Source organism: Oratosquilla oratoria, chromosome 25 (assembly GCF_046742065.1).
Source record: "Oratosquilla oratoria isolate Oo_2021 chromosome 25, ASM4674206v1, whole genome shotgun sequence".
Taxonomy (NCBI): domain Eukaryota; kingdom Metazoa; phylum Arthropoda; class Malacostraca; order Stomatopoda; family Squillidae; genus Oratosquilla; species Oratosquilla oratoria.
In genome coordinates this window covers 9986598-9997566 of record NC_134801.1, presented here as the reverse complement: position 1 = coordinate 9997566, position 10969 = coordinate 9986598, and the positions used below count along the sequence as shown (strand labels likewise).

Here is a 10969-nt window from a genome sequence, read left to right as displayed (position 1 = left end):
ATAATAATAATAATAATAATAATAATAATGATAAAAATCCTCTCGTGCTAACTTCCAAGACTTACCGATTACTTCGTTTGCCAAGGCTTATGGCTAGAATTTTATTTATATTGGACGCGCGCCATTCCTCCCAAACATGTTATTAATCTGGTCTATTACGTCCGAGTCATTCCTTAGAATCAATTAGGTAATTTTCATAAAGAAAAAAACATCCTCTCCTGTTCCTGGTGTAACTTCCATGAGATGGTGTGGTCTCGCCAGCCAGAGAGTATGGCACATCTAGTCTTGTCAATTACATACTCACAGATGATTCCCTGGAAGAGGCCCATAGGGCCTGTGGCTCCGGTATGGTAGCCAGGACACTGTATGGCTGGCGGTAGCACACTGTATTAATTTTTGCTTTATAGTTACATTTTTGTTCCTGGCCTTGCCAATACTTATCCATTCTGACTTGAAACTGAGCAAATGTCTCGGAGTCTACTACCCTATCTGGCACTGTTCCAGACACTAACTACTCGGTGCGAGGAGGAGTACTTGCGACGATTGAGTCTGGCTCTGGTCTCGTATATTTTCTTTTCGTGTTCTCTCGTAGCACTGTCTTCCCTCATCTTGAAGAGACCCTCGGTACAGTCCTTATCATACTTGTTGGTAATAATCTTAAAAGTTTCGATTTGATCTCCCCTGGATATCCTGTATGTTAGGGTAGGCAGATCTAGTCTCTTCAGCCTCTCTTCATAAGGCAGCTCTTTAAGACACGATACCATTTTTTGTTGTTCTTTGCGCGTCTTCAAGTGCTTCAATGTCCTTAATAAGACATGACACCATACCTGGTTGCTATACTCTAATTGTGGTCTGACCAGGGCATTGAAGAGAGGTTTAAAAACTGTTGATAGGTTCCAAGTGTAAAAGTGACAAAAGACTATAAACTAACCGAGCAAGTGGGTCTGCCCCACATCTATCATAACTCTTACTTCCTTCCATTTCATCCTTTCCTTCCACTTAACCCCCAATACCCCCTCCCTCCCTCTCCCCCATCTTATCTATCCTGCCCTCTAAAAAAAAATGTAAAAGTTCTTCTTATAAGACCCACAGTCTTGTTGGCATTGTTAATTTTCTCAGCCAGATGATGAGAGAATGTAAGTTTGTCATCAGTGACTACACCAATATATTTTTTGTTCTTGTTTTACTAATCTCATTGTACATGGTGCAGCCATAGTCGTGTACCTTAGTGTTGCCAATTCTCATATATTTACTTTTCTCGGGAGGAGATCTTAACAGCCATTTTTCTGTCCAATTCCGGAGCTCGTCCAGGTCATCCTGTAGCTTTATGCAATCTTCAGCTTTCTGTATCCTCCTGAACAACTTAGTGTCATCAGCATACAAGAACACCTCACTGTTATGTTTGACAGTATCTGGCAAATAATTTATAAAAAGAACAAATAATAGCGGTCCCAATACCGAACCTTGAGGGAACTCATCTTGTTACTTCCTTACAGTCTGATGTCTCTCCATTTAGTAAAACTCTCTGCCATCTCCCATTTAAAAAACTCTGGATCCATTTCAGAACATTTCATTACATCTCTGACAAGATATTCTCTCTCCCACTATGTTCTTCTACGTTAGCTCTTTTCAGATGCTTTATAATCTATTCAAAGCTTACTGTATTTCTCTTGTCCTCATTTGCTGCTGACCTATCTTCATTTCCTCAATGGTGTTGAGGTGAGTTCTTTAATTTGTCTAAGTTTCATTTCCCTTTCTTAGTTTTATCAGTCTCTGCTTGCTAAGCCAGGTTTGTCTCCTTTTCTTTCTCAAATTTTCGCATATTATCATGTAATTGATCTTGCCTCTTGATAAGAAATTAAACCTCTATTTTTCTCAGCTCTGTTAGAAATCCATTTATCTTTATGGAGTGTCTGTGTATGAGATTTGAAATTGATGCCGTGGCCTTGTAAACATGAGATATAAAAAATAGACTTTTATTTACATTCTATTTATAATTGTTGACATTCATCTTCTGTTTTTTATTAATTGAGGATGACTTCTCATAATTTACACCCGGTAGTGTAATCTAAAATAAGTGTCAAATTTAGAGTAGAATTACGTCCATGGAATGTATGTTGGGGATTTACAATTGATATGCCATGGACGTGTAAACGTTGGGGCTAAAATAGATATAATATATATTCTATTTATTATTGTTGACAATCGTTTTCTGTTTTCATATAGGATGACCTGTCATAGTTTGCATCCAGTAGTACAATTTAAAGTTAGTGTCAATTTCAGAATTATTTCATAAACGTTTTTCATGTCGCTGTAATTACACTCCTCGCCCGTTGTAAACAAACCAGTAGTTTCATACGTTGTGTTGTTAAAGATGAGTCGGAAGTGCTTTTTAAAATGCTTGGACAACCTTCACAAACCAATACCATTACCTCACAAGCAAACTGTGATTCTTGGGAGATCGAAAGAAACTAAAATAAAAGACCAAAGATGTTCTAGGAATCAGGGTAAGTTGTTATCTTAACCCTTCATGTTGACACATGATTTGTTTGGGTGTTACTCTAACGTGAATCAGGATTATTGACGTAGTTTATTGTTTGTAAAACATAACATGTGGTCACAAGTTGTGTCAAGGGTACATATATATGTCTGTATACGTATATTGGTGTGTTATTGGCTTATTTGTGGCAGAGGTTAGAGAAGCTCCAGTTTGAAGAGGAATGAAGACGTGTTACACTTAGTGTAAGTGTTAGTAGTTATTGTTTTCAATAATTTAATACACTTTTGATCAGGAGATATTATTGCCAACTCCTGTGGGGCCTTAAACTTAGGAAACATTATTTAGAAGGATAGCATTGGCACTTGGCTCTCAGAATTTTTTTAAAACTCTTGAAGCTATGCCTATGAGTTATATTTTTTTGACACAAAATATAGGAGAATGAACACCGTTCAAGGAAAAAGCACTGAATGGCCTACCGGCAGGAAACAGCACTGAATGGCGTACTGCCTTCAGTGCTTGGCCTTCAAGCCAAAAATTTCATAAATCATCAATCACGGTTCAAGGAAACAGACCACCCAGTAAGCTTGACCTTAATTTTTACTAAAACTAATATTAAGATGAAGGCAGATCCTCACTGTCACTGGGCCTAAGCAAATGGATAATGTTGTGATTTGCTCGAGTGGCAGACATCAAGCTAGATGATAAAGAGCAAAGTAAATTGAAGCTTAACTGCCACAAAGTGGACATAGAACAAAAATAAATACTTTTTTTTGGCCAAGAGGATTGGGTGGGCAATTTGGGTTACTTTTTTTTTAGAAGTGCACACTTATGTGATATACAGGTACTCGTTTAACAACCTACCCGGTTAACGACAACTCGGAGTAACGACGGGCTTTATGATGTCGTTTAACGTAAATCTCCCGAAGTTACGACGTCGTGTACGATAATTAAGTTGGCTGAGGCAAATTTGTATGATGTTATAAATGAACTTGTACGGTGGATATTAGCTGTGAGGTAAAGTGTTCTGAAGCTTAGGTCTACATTACTATCCTGCAAGCTGCAAAAACTACCTGGGGTAGAGTGTATACTGGTAGTGGTAAATTTTTAGTTTCGACCATGGGCGCAATATAACAATAGAAAATTAATTATTAATTTTGTAAATTATAATGTATCAACGTAATATGCAATTTTGTGAGCGGAAATGAAAAAAAATGCTAAAACAGATTTTGTAAGTAACGAAGTCATGTCGGACGAATGGTACACCATGTTTGTTATGATAGATGCCGATGTCGAAGAAATGAAAGGATGATAAATTAATTCGTCTAACCTAAACTAAACTAACCTAACCTGTGTTTAATAAATCATTACCTGCAAATTAAATGTCATCCGGCTCGTCCTCGTTGTCGTCGTCGTGAGAGACGTTGGCAGACGACAAGATGGCGTCCCGAGCCTATGCTACTGACTTCGTTCATTAGCATATTTTCTTGTAGCAAGGTATTTTTTACTTTCATTTCCGCCCACAAAATTGCATATTACGTTGATACATTTTAATTTACAAAATTAATAATTAATTTTCTATTGCTATATTGCACCCATGGTCTAAACTAAAAAAAATACCCCGGTATTCAATATGAAATGTCAGCATACGCGGATTTGGTCATATACGGTAATTTTAGGAACCTAACCACCGTAAATAAAGAGTAAATAAAGCTTTAATGTACTGTATAAAAGAGGGAAAATACACGAAAATAAAGATACATGTATTGCTGGACATTGTACATACAGTACATGTACATATATGTATACACTTTCGCTTAACGACCAATTCGGTTAACGACGGCGCGCTGGTCCCAATTGTCGTCGTTAAACGAGGAGTACCTGTACATGCATATACCAAAGGCTTTTCCCCCTTTACAAGGGACGTAGCCAAAAAATGAAGGCATAGAAACCACTCCTACACATTCCATCCCCTACATACTCTACTCTCTTCCCTCCCTCATATCTTCAAGATAAGAGGGAGGTGCCAAGATAATCTTGGCACCTCCTGGATGATGGATCACCCCTGCATCTTGTCCACTGCCCTGGGTCAGAAGCAGTGTCACAAGACACAGCTCATCCACAGCAAGGCCACTTCATTAAATCGGTGACCCCCCTCTCCATCCCCTCATGCAGAAAAGGAGATGATGGGGAGAAATCCCTTTGGGCTGCATAAATTTATTTCTCACACATACTCCCTCACCCCCTATCCCCCACCCACTCCCCCTCATGCATCACAGCATCATCCATACACAACCATTCTCCATTCACTCCCATCTTCTGTCCTCTCTTGTCCTTCCTTAAGAGACATTCCCCTCTTTCCTAATGCCCCTTTTACCCCATCCATCCATCTCATCCTAGGTCGACCCCTCATCTTTTCATTTCTTCGACCTCGGCATCTGCAACAATGACAATGATGACCCAGACGATCTTTAGAATTGCAGGTACCACATTACTAAATACAGTTAAGGTTGTGTAGATTAGGTTAGATAGGTTAGGTTAGAATAGACAAATTTATCATCCTTTCATTTCTTTGACCTTGGCATCTATCAAAACAAATGTGGTGTATCATTCACCCTCTGCAACTTCATTCGTTAGTACATTGGTTTTAACAACTTTATTGTTATTAATTTCTACCAAGAAAAATGCATATTATATTGATGTATTATAATTTACAAAATGAATTACTTGTTTTCTATTGTTATATTGCGTAGGTGTGCACTTCTAAAAATTTACCCAAATTGGTTAAGTAAACAATAAGCAAGGAATGGGATACATTTCTGGAGATTTACAAGAGGATTGTTACATTGCATGTCAACCCATTGGAAGAGGTAAGAATTGAGCATATTAAAAAATTTGAACAGGAGATTTCAAACATTAATAAGAAGAAAACAAGAACTGTGGTAGAAATACAGAAAAAGAAAAAGCCGACCACACTGGGAGGAGTGTAACAGAGTTGGAAACTGGTAACAAAGGAAGCATGGGAGGTCAAGTTAATTTGAAAGATGAATAGCTCTACAGGCAGTGAGTAGCCCTAAATATTTTTGGGGCCATACCCTCTACAAAACCATTGCCAAAGATGCCATCACAAGAATGAAAACTGTACTCGAAGAAATGACAATAAATTTGTAGAAGTGCACGCCTATGTGCTATAGCAATAGAAAATTAAATAATAACTTTGTAAATTATAATACAACAATGTAATATAAATTATTCAGTATTAATTTAGTTGTGCACACCTATGTGATATAGCATTAGAAAATTAGATATTAATTTTGTAAATTATAATACATGAACATAATATGCAATTTTCTTGGTGGAAATAGATAACAAAAAAATGTTGCTACAAACAAATCTACTAATGAATGAAGCCGCTAGGATACAGTCTAGATGCCATGTTGTCATCTGTCCAGTCCAGTCACTGTCAGTTAGATGATGGCTTTCACATTGTGGACCAGGTGTTCTCCAACTCCAGGTGATGTTAGTAAGCACTGTTACAAAGACAATAGGGCTTCCTTGGACTTTTTGAGAGAATACAGGTTTCTACCGTTGTCTACAGGTTTCTACCGTTGTCTGTTAATTGTCAGATACAATAACAATCAGGCCATCAGCATCCGTGACGACAATGACCCAGATGATCTTTAGAATATGAGGTACCAAATTACTAAATATAGGTTAGGTTACATAGGTTAGAATACATGAATTTATCATCCTTTCATTTCTTTGACCTTGGCATCTATCAAAACAAACATGGTGTATCATTCAACTGCCGCAACTTCCTTCATTAGTAAATCAGTTTCAGCAACTGTTTTGTTATTTCTGCCAAGAAAATAACATATTACATTGATGTATTTTAATTTACAAAATTAATAATTAATTTTCTATTGCTATGTTGTGTAGTTGTGCACTTCTAAAAATTGACCCATTATTCTTGGTGGAAATCCATAACAGAAAAAGTTGCTAAAAGATAAACACAAACTGGTATTTTTTTAAGAAGTGCATACCTACGTGGTGTAGCATTAGAAAATTAAATATTGATTTTGTAAATTATAATACATCAATGTAATAAATAGTTTTCTTGGCAGAAATCAATGTCACAAAATGTAGCTAAAGCCTATACAGAAATGAAGTAGCTTCGACTCCTTTAGACGCCAACTTTGTTTTGATAGATTTGGAGATCAGAGATGACGACAACGAACCTGATGACCTCTAGAATTATAGGTACTGCATTACAAGTAATTATCACTGTCATGTCCTCCCAACAAATTTCTCTGCAATTGAAATCCCCCATAATTACCAGGTTACCTCCACCCATTAGTATCTCATTTGAATGCCTTGTATCTTCTAGCATTTTCGTATGCTCATTCTCTTTCCAAGCATTTATTTTTTGGGACACATAAGTCACCACAAACTTTCTACTTTCGTGTCCTTGTCTTCGGCTTTTATCATGATCAGTTCTACATTACCTTTGCCCGCTGCAATTTTTGTCACATTCAAGTTTTTCTTGGCCAAGAATGTTATTCCTCCTCCCTGTTTCTTGTCTCTGTTTTTAATCCAGTAATTGTATAGTCCATGTCCAACATTGAGGGGTGGTATTTCATCCCTTAGTTTAGTCTCCACAATTCCCATTATGTCTGGTTTTTCTTCTAGCAGGTAATCATTAAGTTCATTCAGTCCTGAAATTAATCCATTGATGTTAGTATGGGCCACTTTCAATTTTTTCCTTTCTCCATTTTTTTTTTTTTTTTTTTTTCCCGTCTGTGGTTTGCCCATTCTGATGTACCATTTTCTCAGTCTCGTGTCAAGTACTCTCCAGTAGAATTCATTGCTTTCGGTCTCCGTTCTCTTCGCTTTTTTTTTTTTCTTAGCTTCATCGCTTAATGTCTTCTCTTTTTCTAATTCCTCAATACTCATTTCTCTTTTTATCCATATCTTATTGCACTGTTCACTCCTTGCCAAATTACCTACTTTTTCAAATATGTCTACTACCATTTGTGATCTTAGTTTTATCTTCAGGTGTTGATTTCTATCATTAGAATAATGACCAATCCTATATGCATCATCAGTGTCCTTTCCTACATCCTGGGCTCCATCCTGACTTCATTTGTATGTGCATAGCTATTAGCAACATTTTCTGTTATTGGATTGTGCTAAGAAATTGTTTTATTACATTGATGTATTATAATTTACAAAATTGATATTTAATTTTCTAATGCTATATTACCTAGGTGTGCACTTCTAAAAAAAAAAAAAAAAAATGACTGGAAATTATGTAGAGATTTCTTGAGTAAAAACGAGGCATTCACTGATGTACTTGTGAGGATATGAGCCAACCACCTCCAAGTTAGAGGATGCTTCAGTAACAAGAAAGTGTGAGGTAAATTTTCATCATACACACCTATATGATATAGCTGTAGAAAATTAGATATTATTTTTGTAAGTTATAATAAATCAATGTAATCTACATTTTTCTTGGTGGCTCCCATGCTCCTTCATCTCCTGAAGAAGGACCTTGTAATTCCGAACAAGTTCCTCTGATCTCACTTTACCTACATTGTTACTTCCCATATAAACAATCATAACTGTGTTTGTCCACCTTTGCTCCCTGATGGTCTGGTTACATTTGGCGATCCCACGGCCCAGTTGACATACAAGTTTGCAACGTTGTTTAGTCTTCCACTGCAGGATGTCATCATAGCCTCACACCATGGAGTCCCTCACCTCCAAGAACTCCTGATCTTCAGCCACCTCATCCTCCAGCAGAGCAAAACTATTGGCTAGAGCCAGTGGTTGCTCCACAGGGCACCCGCTTACCAAACACGAGCTCAACAAACGGGACCCCCATGGAGCGCCTCTCACTCACGGCAGTGGCAGAAGTGGAAGAGGTGGCTCTTTGGTATGTGGGAAGGATTCGCTCATCTCATAGAATGCACTCTTGAGAAGACAAATCTCCTCCTCACACATCCTGAGATGGTCCTCCAGGTTCACACAACCTTTACAAGCCATTTCACTCTTCCTTTGGCAATACAAATGGCAAAGAGAAAATATAAAATAAACAAAAGAAACAAAAGTGGTCACAAAAATAAACTAAACACATGAAGCTTATTCTGCTTACCTTATTCTGTTACTCCTACTTTTGGAGTACAGTAACAGACTACCGTTTTGATTCTAAATTACTAGAACACTACACTTTATCTTATACCTGTAACTGTATAGTGCTATATGTATACAATTACAAAAACACAACACAATCACTTGTCACTATTCGAAGATATAAACTTCACAAGAAGTAATAAACTTAACAAGAGGTATTCGCTAGCTGGTGTCTTGGCAGAAGAAGAGTTCTCAAGCTGAGTTCACAGAGCAGACTGAACTGAGTTCACAGAGCAGACTGAACTGAGTTCACAGAGCAGACTGAACTGAGGTTATGGAGCAGACTGAGCTGAGATCACGGAGCAAACTGAGCTGAAGTCACGGAACAGATTCTAATAATTTACCACCAGTAGCATTTGGTAGGTTGGTTGTGCAGTCGTGATGGTGGTTGTGGTTTGGTTTGGTTTTATTTCTTTTATCCCAATTTAGTAAGTCTTCCCTATCAAGGCCTTCCATACCTCTCTCAATAAGTCATCTCTTTCTCTTCTTTGCTCCAGAGTTGGTAATTCCAGTTTTGACAATCTCTCCTCATATGACAGTTTTGAAAATGTTGGGGCCATCTTCGTAATAGCTCTTTGGATTCTTTCAATTGAAAACATTGTGTTTTAGTACTGGGGGACCATACTGTCACTGTACTCCAGTCATGGCCTTATTAGTGTGACTAGTATTTTCTTCACCATTTCTCCATCCAAGTAGGTAAAAGCCACCTTTATTGATCTTAGCAAGTTGTATATTTCTCTGATAATTTTGTTTATCTGTTTATCAGGGGTCATGTCCTTTGTGATAATTACTCCCACACCTTTTTCAGATTCCACTTTCTTTACTTCCTTTATACCGATTTTATATTGTCCTGTGTGTGAGAGAGAGAAAGAGAGAGAGAGAGAGGAGGGAGAGTGCATCAGTTCCTGCCACAATACAAGTAGGGACATATGCATGATCCACATGGCTGTGTTGACATATATTAGGCATCACATTTTCTTTGCTTCCACTTGGTTCACTACAGTCTACAAACACTTACAAGTGTTTGAAATGCCTAGACCATCAAAACAGAAGAGGGCTGCAACGGAGAAGGGCATAAGTAAGACAGGAAGTGTGAAAAGGTAAAGGCTACCAATCTCTACCTTTAGAAACACTTTGAATACCTTAATTTACTTGAATAATGAATTATCATATAATTTATTTACATATTTCACCAATCACACCGATTAGTTTGATGTCTGGAGTGTAATAACTTCAAGGTAAACTTTGTAGCCTATTTTCTATATATGTATATATATATATATTATATATATATATATTTATTTATTTATTTATTTGTTTTTATTTTATTTTATTATTATTATTATTACTGTATTATTTTTTTCCCCTTAAAATGTCACCCAGAGTACTACTATTGTGACATTTTTTGGTCTATTTGCATGGTTCTTTTTTATTTGAAAGCTGATACTTTGTTCTACATACTGAACATGGTTTATTATGATGTATTGAATACTGTGGGGGATATATCAGTAGAGCAAAAAATAACCACTGAACCTATATATGTTTAGTATGTTGATAATTATAACCATGCCCAATACTTTCTTAAAAAAGGGGGGGGGGGCAAAGCATAAATCCAAACAGTTGAGGACTAGTAGGGGTTTGAATATTGATTATTTTTGTACAACACACATATATATATATGTATTATATATACATCATGTATGTATATTGTGACGCCTATGGGGAAGGGCCAGGTTCAAAACTAGAGTTCTGCTTAAGAATGATTATTTCCTTCAAAAGAAACAAGATCGAAAAATAGAAGTCGCCAAAACTAGCGAAAAGTACAATGTCCGAAACACATAAATTCACAGAACATAAAAGGCTAATATTGCCAAGACACGTATATATATAAGTGTCTATCAAATATCGACATTCAATAAAAAAAAAATAGTCTTAAAGACAATATGTGGTAAGGTCGAGAAATATCGACCATCAGAATGGAAACTAAGTCCTACGTAATAATTTACGTAAAAATTACAAAGGCGAGAAAATTCTACGACTAAAAGTCTAAGTCCAACAAAGTGGACGAGTTCTAGCAAAGCTAGACTAAGATATGAGATTAGTGCAATGGGACTCTGGTTTAAGCAGAGACCAGAATGATTCGAGAAAATACAAGTCGAGATGAAACTACGACTATAAGGTCTAAGTCCAACGTAGTGGACGAGTGCAAGGGGGCTCCGATAAGCAGAGTCCAGCTTGACCGTTACAAGCAATGATATATATAGACTCTTCTCCGTAAGA

General features: G+C 36.9%; 1 protein-coding gene across 4 annotated transcripts in view; it reads left to right on the top strand.

Annotated features, from left to right (window-relative positions):
• The first annotated feature begins 2178 nt into the window (after positions 1-2178).
• Positions 2179-10969, top strand: part of PNKP (Polynucleotide kinase 3'-phosphatase) — an 88911-nt gene continuing 80120 nt past the window's right edge. The window contains exon 1 of one of the 4 annotated variants that reach the window (XM_076208355.1): positions 2179-2507. In XM_076208355.1, coding sequence (XP_076064470.1) covers positions 2375-2507 — 133 coding nt within the window. In that variant the 5' untranslated portion in view covers positions 2179-2374. Of the gene's footprint in view, positions 2508-2585; positions 2743-10969 lie in introns of those variants that run through there. The other 3 variants (XM_076208357.1, XM_076208356.1, XM_076208358.1) reach the window with 3 other exon arrangements.